The 10,985-nt window shown below is 39.2% G+C and overlaps 1 protein-coding gene across 2 annotated transcripts in view; it reads right to left on the bottom strand.

Annotated features, from left to right (window-relative positions):
* Positions 1-8,773: 8,773 nt before the first annotated feature.
* LOC144633653 (3'-5' exoribonuclease HELZ2-like) overlaps positions 8,774-10,985 on the bottom strand; it is a 43,613-nt gene continuing 41,401 nt past the window's right edge. For both annotated transcript variants that reach the window (XM_078492496.1, XM_078492497.1), the window contains exon 25: positions 8,774-10,546. In XM_078492496.1, the coding sequence (XP_078348622.1) occupies positions 10,452-10,546 (95 nt within the window). In that variant the 3' untranslated portion in view covers positions 8,774-10,451. The remainder of the gene's footprint in view (positions 10,547-10,985) is intronic.

The following is a 10,985-nucleotide window of genomic DNA, read 5'->3' as shown; positions in this document are numbered from 1 at the left end:
AAAACCGCTACGGGTGACGCATACCGCAATGGTTTTCATTTTAGTTTTGACAGGAAATCGTTGCAGGCACACTTGGTCGACTTTTGGGTTAATGTGTAATCAGGTTGTGTTTTTTTGCTTCGGCGGAAGGACAGAGAAAAAAGCTTACGGGGCAAAGTACAGTATGGGGCCCAGTTCTCGGCCACTTTGACGTAAACTTGTATTTCTTACCTCAGAAGAACCGCAGGAACTTGAAATTTCTCCCAGAGCTAGCTACATTATTCAGCTTTTTGGTGTAAAGCTATCGACCGGTCAAAAATTAATTTGCCCGAGCAATAATAAAAATAAAAGCTCCATTTGTGAGCCCAGTTCTCGGCCACCTTGGCCCAGTTCTCGGCCACTTTTGACGTAAACTTGTATTTCTTACCTCAGAAGAACCGCAGGAACTTGAAATTTCTCCCAGAGCTAGCTACATTATTCAGCTTTTTGGTGTAAAGCTATCGACCGGTTAAAAATTAATTTGCCCGAGCAATAATAAAAATAAAAGCTCCATTTGTGGGCCCAGTTCTCGGCCACCTTAGCCCAGTTCCCGGCCACTTTTGACGTAAACTTGTATTTCTTACCTCAGAAGAACCGCAGGAACTTGAAATTTCTCCCAGAGCTAGCTACATTATTCAGCTTTTTGGTGTAAAGCTATCGACCGGTCAAAAATTAATTTGCCCGAGCAATAATAAAAATAAAAGCTCCATTTGTGGGCCCAGTTCTCGGCCACCTTAGCCCAGTTCTCGGCCACCTTAGCCCAGTTCTCGGCCACTTTTGACGTAAACTTGTATTTCTTACCTCAGAAGAACCGCAGGAACTTGAAATTTCTCCCAGAGCTAGCTACATTATTCAGCTTTTTGGTGTAAAGCTATCGACCGGTCAAAAATTAATTTGCCCGAGCAATAATAAAAATAAAAGCTCCATTTGTGGGCCCAGTTCTCGGCCACCTTGGCTCAGTTCTCGGCCACTAAAAAGCTTGTGCGTAATTATCTGTAAAAAAATGCTCAATTAATTTTCACAGTCATAAAATCACTCTGTAAACCTATTTATACTATATCGATCCCAAATTATTTTTATGATGCTTTGTTTTACTTTAGAAAAGAAGGATTTTAACGCGCCTAGTTGCCTATGTGCAGGTTCTGGCAAAACCGCATTGTGTGACCCGTGCATTTAGATGGTTTATTTTGCAGTGAAAAGGTCTTGAAAGATTTAGGTGTTGTAGAAATAATAGACAAGACAAGAGTCAGCTCAAAACTTAGAGATAAGATTGAACTTTATTTTTAAAACATTTATTTCTTTCATTCTGGCAGCAGCAGATGAAATTATATTAAAAACCAAGCGCTAAGCTGTGATAGCGAGCAGGGTGGCCGAGAACTGGCAAATACGCAAACGTCGCAAGAAAAAATTTCGAAGTAAATTAAGACCAAAAAATACAACGGTTCAACGAAAAGTTAACTAAAGCAGAAAGCTGAATTATTCTACGTTTCACATGCCAAAAATTAGCTCGTATGGTGGGGGCTTTTGGATAAAATACGAATTTAACTACATCCATGAATTTGGAGCCGTAAACAAACAACTTTTTCGGGAATGCAAATTCACCTACCTCCGCGTAAACTGGACGTGTGAGCTTTCTATATCGAATTGAACGATCAAACTCAAGATACTTAAAGCACATGAATCAGTCTATCGTTTGAAGGAAATACCTTTTTCTTTTGATTCAACTGGAGTGTGAAAAAACGCGTTAAACACAAAGTGGCCGAGAACTGGGCCCCATACTGTACTGATATTCACCATTGTGAAATTGACAAGTGTAAATGAAAAAGGTAACGTCATTGATGTCACGCAGTGTTTTTTTTAGCAAACTAGATGGTTTGCTGGTTTCTGACTATAAATGGGGGTGTGATCTTGCGGAATATTTTTTGAGCCTGACTCCGCCGTAAAACTTTTTTTTTATTTAGCAAGAACTGTGTCGATTTTCATTTCTGAACAATTGGTCGTCAAGTCGTTTGTCACAAAGAGTACAATGTTTGTACAGCATGTTTTGGAATTATTTTAGATTTGGTTAGTAAGACGCTTCTGAAGACCTGAGCAAAACATTGGGAATGTACAGTATTAATAGGAACTTGAATGGAATTTTTCACAAGTTGGATAAAGGTATCAACTGAAAAAAGTGGACTTCAAAATGAGAACTTGGATTTTGTTGTAATTAAATTTTATCGCGGATTGGATGCATAATATCACGGCTTTGAAAGTCTTCAAATAATTAGAAAGATTCCTTTCTTCCTTTTGATCTTATTGTTATTTTCATGTATTGATTATTCGAAAGTGGTTTTCGTTGATACGAAAAAAAAACGGGTTTTCACTGAATTGCTTGAAGTATTTTTAGACGTGATAATATTGGCTTAATCAAATTACATTGTGCACGAAATATTTGTTATTCTTTTGTCTTGAAACTTTGAGGAAATTGAAATTTTTGTTTGACAGTAGTGTATGAAAGGCATTTTATAGAACTGAATAAAAAATAAGAAACATTGATAAAGGTTATTTCAAAGATTTATTTTGCCTGATTTTGAAGGGTTTCAGGAGTTTTAAAGAGTGCTGGTAAACGGCTGTATGTTGTTTGTGATTACGGATCTTATTTAGTTTCGAACGCTCTAATTTTTGAAAGGTTAAAACAGGTTAAAACCGGGCGGTTTCATGAGTTTTTTGGGTAGAAAGGTACGCTGGTGGTCAAAAAAAGAAATGTTTAGAAAGGAATGACTGTAGTAGCACGTAAGTCGGAGGTTTGCGTGAGTCACGGGGTATAGTATGCGTGAGCTGGATTTCCGGCGTCATAACGGCATGTTTTGTTTACTGAAAGATACACTCGACGTTTAGTTAGCTTAGTCGGCTTGGGAAACTATTTTAAAAATGAATGTTGTAATAGTTAATTAATAGTAATCTAGAATTAACCCACTCTCGATTGGAGTCTGTTCTGGATTCGCGCTACCTTTTCGCCGCGAAGGAATTTTGTAAAATTTCGCTAGTGGAAAGAGGTACTGTAAGAACAGTATCAATAACTCAAAAGGAGGAACTTCTTTGTAGCTCTGAATTAAGACGTATGATAAAATTTTAGAATAAGAAACTTTCGATATATGGTTTTCATATTGTTTTTGTCAATTTCCTTTTGTGGCAGATTTTTTGAGAATCAGCTTTTCTTTCGTGTGATGACAGACACAGGACAGAACGAGAGGTGGATGAGAAAGATGCCGAAGATGAATAGGCACCGAAAAAAACGACAAGAACCGTCAAGGACTTATCTTTAGAGGGCGGGGAGTTTTGGCATACTGTATTTCGAGAACTGGACTGGACTAGTAAAACGCGGACTAGTAAAACGCGGACTTGTAAAACGCGGACTAGTATAACGCGGACTAGTAAAACGCGGACTTGTAAAACGCGGACTAGTAAAACGCGGACTCAGGTAAAACGCGGACTTGTAAAAGGCGGACTAGTAAAACGCGGACTATTAAAACGCGGACTTGTAAAACGAGGACTAGTAAAACGCGGACTTGTAAAACGCGGACTTGTAAAACGAGGGCTTGTTAAGCACGGACTTGTAGAACGCGGACTTGTAAAACAAGCGCTTGTAAATCGGATAAAACTAAACGGTTTAGCGAGCGAAACAATTTGTGTTTGAAGCTCTTGTGTGTTTCTTCGACGGCATATTTCTAGCTTTTTTGAGCACTCTATGGTCTGTTTTAGCGTGGAGATGTTTTTGCAGTATAGCACATGTTCGTTCTGCAAACCCCTACTAAAACAACGGGATTGATGCTATGAGTTGTGTGCATATGTTTCTTTCTTTCCACTACTTGACGTCTGTTGAGTGCAGTCGTTTGTATTGCTCGCACGAGGTAGAACGGGGCCCGTCCAGAAATCAACAGTCAATCGTAAATAAAGGTGACGGGCCTACACGACTCCTACGTTCGTGACATTAGAATATTTGCCGTTAAATGTTTAAATTCGGTCTTTCGACCTTATTTGCTTCTGACTTCTTTCTGAGGGTACTGTTTTAATTTGGGGGCAGTATGTGGTAAATAAAGGTGACGGGCCTACACGACTCCTACGTTCGTGACATTAGAACATTTGCCGTTATATGTTCAAATTCGGTCTTTCGACCTTATTTGCTTCTGACTTCTTTCTGAGGTTACTGTTTTTTTTGAGACATTATGTATTGAAGAGAGCCGTAAGATGATTGTGGCCAAGGAATTCGAAGTGTCTAGAGGCGTTTTACAAGTCCGCGTTTTACTAGTCCGCGTTTTACTAGTCCAGTCCAGTCCACAAGTTAAAGACACATCAAGACCACCCCACTGTGAATTGCCATAGCACAGACAAAATTATAGTCAATATCTTATGTGTTTTTAAGAGAATTACATAAGAACCAAGGCATGTCTTGTCTTGCCTTACATTGACATGCAATAATTTGGAAATACTAAGCTCGTAACAGTTTAAGACAGAATCCATCAGGAATTTGAGTACCATTAATTTTAGTTACGCAAAAATTGAGCACCAGAATAATTTAAATCCTTGTGTTCTTTCATACCTTGTTAAAGGCTTGACATGTGATAACACCAACATAACACCAACAACAGTTCTTTATCAGTGGGGATTGAAGAAAAAAATGGAAACATCATCACACAGTTGACCCCCATGCAAAAACACTCCAGGATGTCACGGGACTGTTTGGTGTCCGTCTGCCAATTTCTAACTTCAAATTCCAATGTTAAATTCACATTAAATTTTCAATATTTCTTAGTTGTCTAAATTTTACTAATTCTTTTAAAAAAACTATCACCTGCCAAACATCCCCAAAAATCACTCAAAAAATTACAAAATACCGCAATACATAGATACATGGGATGAGTGAAGTTTCCTTGGATTCCTTGAAACACCAACAAGATATTTCCGTTTAAGGTGGCTGATAATGGGTTTCAGTATTTCCCAGTCCTTATACTTTGGTTCAGGACTAAAAGCCTTCATCAATTGCTATTACAGTAATGGTATGAAACAAATGTTCAATCATTCATCAACAAGTTGTGATCATTTTCTTGACAATAGTAGTTCCCCGGTAAACAGTTGTAGTACTGTCCCATCAAAGTGCAATGCCTGGAAAATACCGAAAAGCACACGACCTTCAGGTGAAACCGCACCTTACAGTATTACCAATACACTGCACTTTGCTAAGTCTTAAAACTTTACATTGTCTAGTCGTCTACTTCAATCGTTTATTTGTATTGTGTGAGATACATTTATAAATTGAAACCATCATGTCATTAAGTAATAATGCAATCTCGACAAAGTTCTAGATATTATATTATGCACACTAATACAGCTCATGCAAGCCCTGTGACTTACACAAACACAGTCGGACTGAGTGCTACTAAGTAACTGCTTCGTGGTTTCTGCTGTACTGAACCCTGCCTTTCAAGGCAAAGCGCCCGATTTTAAGCTTCTCAAGCTTCTCAATGTTCTTGTTATAGTATAATTTTGCCATCTGTGAAGTATGGTGATATTTTGTGGGGTTCGTTCACTAATTCTGATCTTGTAAATTCAGTTAATAGTCTTCATTGTAGGGCAGCGAGAATTATATTTAATTTACCTAGGCACATGCCTTCAACTGAAGTTTTAACTTATGCCCAGTGGCAGAGCATATCATTACACTATATAACAGAGATCCTAAAGATCTTCCATAAAGGACACAGTGATGAGCTGCCAGCACTCCTATCTGAGAGTATCAGGGGCACCCAACGGAATATTTCGTTAAAATATCTGTTCGGAAGACGATTTGAGATCTAGAATTTTCGGAACATTCATTGTTAATTTTTTTGCTTGCCTGCCTTTCCTAGGATTTTCGAATATCTAAAAAATGGTATAATTGTTCATTTTTAACGGATTTTAACTCTAAAAAGGTCACCTAGAATTTTCGGGAGCCTTTCTCTGGCTGGAATTTTTTCGAAAAGGTAAGTTTTGATCCCTATAACTTTCGGATCACTAGACTTTCAGCTAGGAAATCTGAACAGATAAAAAAATTTTAGGGGATAAAAATATGCTTATATCTATCGTTTAAATACTAAAATACGTTCGACGGTGCTATCTTTAAGGGGTTTTGAACTATATTCTCGATGGGTGCCCCTGGAGTATCTGCACGAGAAGACGAAATACATACTCGCTGCGGGGTAAGCACAGCCTCGTAGTGCCAAGATTCGAAACCAGGTATATGAAAGATTCTCTGGCACATAGAGGGTCCGTTCTGTGGAACATGGTCAGTTTTAAGGAACACGATTTTACGCAGTTGAGTAAAAAAGACTTGTTGAACCGTATAAGAACAAGAGATTATATAACAGAATTAAAATTCGACACCATAACCGCCTCGAGCGTGCGCCGCAGAGATGGGAATTTTATATATGATTGATTTTTATACTATAGGACTTTTTTTTATTGTATTTTATATATTTTTAAGTATTTTAATTCATTTCTAGCTTATTTTATACACGACCCCACAAGCTACTCAGCTTTAAATTTTTATCGTGTTAAAATAAAGGTTACTACTACTACTACTACTACTACTACTACTACTACTACTACTACTACTACTACTACTACTACTACTACTACTACTACTACTACTACTACTACTACTACAACAACTACTACTACTACTACTACTACTACTACTACTACTACTACTACTACTACTACTACTACTACTACTACTACTACTACTACTACTACTACTACTACTACTGCTACTGCTACTGCTACTGCTACTGCTACTGCTGCTGCTGCTGCTGCTGCTGCTGCTGCTGCTGCTGCTACTGCTACTGCTGCTGCTGCTGCTGCTGCTGCTGCTGCTGCTGCTGCTGCTGCTGCTGCTACTGCTACTGCTACTGCTACTGCTGCTACTACTGCTACTGCTGCTACTACTACTACTACTACTGCTACTGCTACTGCTACTGCTACTGCTACTGCTACTGCTACTGCTACTGCTACTGCTACTGCTACTGCTACTGCTACTGCTACTAGCCGGTTTTTATATTACACTTTTAATGAATCTTTTATACCTTTGGCTTATCCTTTTCACATTTTTAAAATATTTTAACCGGATATACTGTTACAAACGCAAATGGCAGGGGAAACATGGAATGCACTAGGGAATGCACAGTGTAACAAAGGATTAAACGCGTGGGAGAACCTACGGTGAATACAAGCCAAAAGGTACGAGGGTATCACTGCAATGGGGGAATGGATAAGAAAAAGGTAGAACACCCATTGAACTCGAGGAAAGGGTATAATAGAACGCTCAGTGAACGCATAGCAGAACGCACGGGGAACGCAAAAGAACGCCAGGTGAATGTGCAGGGAACGCACAAGAAATGCATGAGGAAACGCACGATGAAACGAACGAAAAACCTTATGGAGAGTGTAGGAGGGAACCAACCGGGGACTAAAAGGAGAATCATGGGGTCGGTACGGGCGTAACGCTCGAGGGCAACGCATTGTGAAACACACGAATAATGTGCGGATAATTCATCTGGGGGAACGCACGAGGAAATGCACAAGGGAACGCACCCTATAACAGACGAGCAAACGAATGGGGGAACCCACAGCGAATGCTAGGGAAACGTAGTAGGGAACCGACCGAAAATCCATTGGAGAACACACGGGATTGCGTATTGCAAAACGTTCGCGGACAATGCATGGTGAAACGCAAGCGAAACACAAAGGAACACCAGAGAAATACAAGAGGAACGCACTGGAGAATGCGCGCGGGAACGCACAGAGAAAGCAAACGGACAGATAAATGCAGAAGGCAGCCCACAGCGAATGCAAGGGAACGTAGGACGTAATCCATTAGAAACCCCATTGGGCGGAACGTACGGAGTGGCGTGCTGTAGACGGCACGGAAGAACGGATGGCGGAACGCACGGCAAATGCTTGGGGAACATTGGAGGGAAGCAACCCATCGCACGGATGAACGTACGCGGGAACGCAGGGCAAACGCATGGAAACGCTGGGGGTACGGAGATTGCATTAGGAAATACACGAGGAAATGTAACAAAGTGAACACGCAGGGAACGCATGGTGTATCAGACGAGTAATCCAACGACGGAACTCGCAGGGAAAGCACGGGAACGTAAAAGGGAACCAGCCGAAACCCGTAGACGAACGCACAGGGAACGTGTACAGCGTAGTGCTAGGGGGGACGCATGCAGAACGCACGGGGAGTCCAAGGGGAACGTATTGCGGAGCGTACGAGAAAATTCAGACCCTGAAAACCATTTCCACCAAAAAAATCCTGTTTTGTATAAAAACTCTAACTTTTAATTCCTTAGTTTTTAATTCCTCAAGCTCAAAATCTATAAAAAAAAACCCTTATATAAATATATAAATAATAATAATTAGAATAATACTAATAATAATACTTATAATAATAATAGTAATAATAATAATAATAATAATAATAATTTTTAAATAATAATAAACAATAACTTTATTTCACAATTATCATTAAAAATGTACACACAGGAGCTGTTAAAAAAGTCAATAAAATGTCTTTGCAATTACATTAATAATAAATAGTATTTTTTTCATACAAATTTAAATTTTAAAAACTTTTATAATAATAATAATACAATACAATACAATACAATTTTATTGTCCATACGTGGGACGAGGTCTTCCTCAATGTCCGAGCCAGATAAATTTCTGAACCGCTAAATCTAAAAATCCGTAGTGCTGTACAATATTAACAAGATAAAAAGTTATAAAATATCACTGAGGTTAATTAAGTTATCTAAGAACAAACAAATGTAATGTTGAATTGCGATGCCATCAGGAACTTAAGATCCCAACTGGAAAAGTCAGGCTGATTTTTTAAAGTTCTGTCCTTGTGGCCTGGAAAAACAGCTAAAAAAATGATAATGGCTCCCTTCTTCCTTCAACAACAATTTACTTTCTATCTTCAACTTGATGTACTAGGTGCATTTCATGTACGAGCAAGACCACTTCGCCAATTTTAGTACTTTTTACCAAATAGCAGAAAAATCCCCGTGACAGTGTCCTATTAAATTGTCGGATCAATTTAGGTTTCTGGGAAACTGCTCACCTACCCCTCCCCAAACCTAACATTTTGCCCAAAGCGATAAGTAAGGGTTAATGTTAGGTTTGGGGAGGGGTAGGTGAGCAGTTTCCCAGAAACCTAAATTGATCCAAATTGTCCGGTCATATTAAAATATTCTCCTAGTACGGTCCCGAGCAAGCTTGATTAATAAGAGATTTTTTGTACCGGCGCGGGGTCATTCGGAACACAACACGGTCCAATACTTATGGTGCGTTTCTTTGGGAAAACCCAAATCCGGATTCTTGTATCCAAAAACGGATTTTGCGTTTCTTTGCCTATATCCGAAAATGGATTAATCTCGGATCAATGATCTGAAAAATCCACACTCCGAGTGGATACATCAGATCAAATGTAAATCCGGACTTTTAGGATTCATGATCCGTGCGTTTCTTTGGGAAAGTATTCGAAAAAAGTACAATGACCCAGCGGTCTTTGCTGTGAAAATACAGGTTCGCTCTTTAAGGCCATATCTAAAAAAGAACTTTTTCGACGTGTGATTTTGTGAAAGATTTTGTATACTTATATGATTTTAGCTAGGATACATTCGACGGAAAATAAATTTGTGCTGATATTTTATGTTTTGTGCGAAATGTGTTAACGTGGTTGGTAGAGCGTCGGACTACCGTGCGAGAGGTCTCGGGTTCGACTCCCAGACCGAACCAGCACTCAGGGTCTTAAAAATAACTGAAAAGAACATGCTGCCTTTGCAATGACATCTGCAAATGGTTCGATATTCTAGTCTTCTCGGATAAGGACGATAAACCGTAGGTCCCGTCTCCTGCATCTTCAGTGTTATGGTCAGCAGGGGACGTAAAAGAACCCACACACTTATCGTAAAGAGAACGGCATGGTGTCTTCGGTGTTGTGGTCTGGTCTTTGCCCATTGTGCTGTGTACTGTGGAATGCTCGGAGATATTAGCTGTATAAGCTACTCTACAAATCCGAGGGTAAACAAAAGTGATGTATGATGTATGTAATGATCCAATTTTGGATTTTCCCAAAGAAACGCACCCGTAGAAAATACTGGACCAGCAATAGGACAAACTGACTGAGAGTTTTTACACTACTTCCTTAGTCGTGTAATAAATATTATAATTCACTAGCCTATTCTAAATTCTCGAAATCCTCCCATCTTTTTCCCTTCGCATCGTTGTTTAAACCATAACTCTCATAATAAACCCCAAACTAAGAAATTAAAGCAATGTTCTTATAAGGCTTGGATCAAAACAAAGATCATGATTAACTGAGAGCTTGGTAATAATTATTTTTACGGTCAAGGCCACGATTCATCCACAAGGCAGAGATTTTCTTCATAGTGTTGCAGCAAACTTTTCCACATTGGGTCCATGCCGAGAAGATGCTTGTTTCCTAAAGTGAATAAAACAATAATTAGCAAATTATCAACAAAATGAGCTGTCCATTTTCAGGAAAAATTAGGCGTATAAGACAAGATTTCAAAAGTTTTCTTTATGTTTTCGCGCTCTTATATTATACTACTCTCTCGATGATAAATGAGGAGAAATGGGAGAAAAGTTTACGGTTTACGATACAGTATTAGCGTTTGTCTCACGATGTAGTCACCACCAGCGTATCGTTGGTTTCACGTGACGTCATCAAAATTCTAAAACCCAGGATCGCAAGACCCCTGAGTTTTTATTCTTCACTGGTTATTAAACGTCCTCAATATGTATTTTATTGAAGGTTTTCAGCTCGATTGCATTCGCCGTGTTTAAGATAGAGCATTTTGAATTTGGAGTTTCACACCACACGAGATCAAAGATGGCCGCCAGAAGGCTGTCACGTTTTC

This window comes from Oculina patagonica, chromosome 12 (assembly GCF_052425735.1).
Source record: "Oculina patagonica isolate OP01 chromosome 12, crgOcupat, whole genome shotgun sequence".
In the NCBI taxonomy this organism is placed as follows: domain Eukaryota; kingdom Metazoa; phylum Cnidaria; class Anthozoa; order Scleractinia; family Oculinidae; genus Oculina; species Oculina patagonica.
Note: the sequence above shows the minus strand (reverse complement) of the source record. Positions and strands in the feature narration are given on the sequence as shown.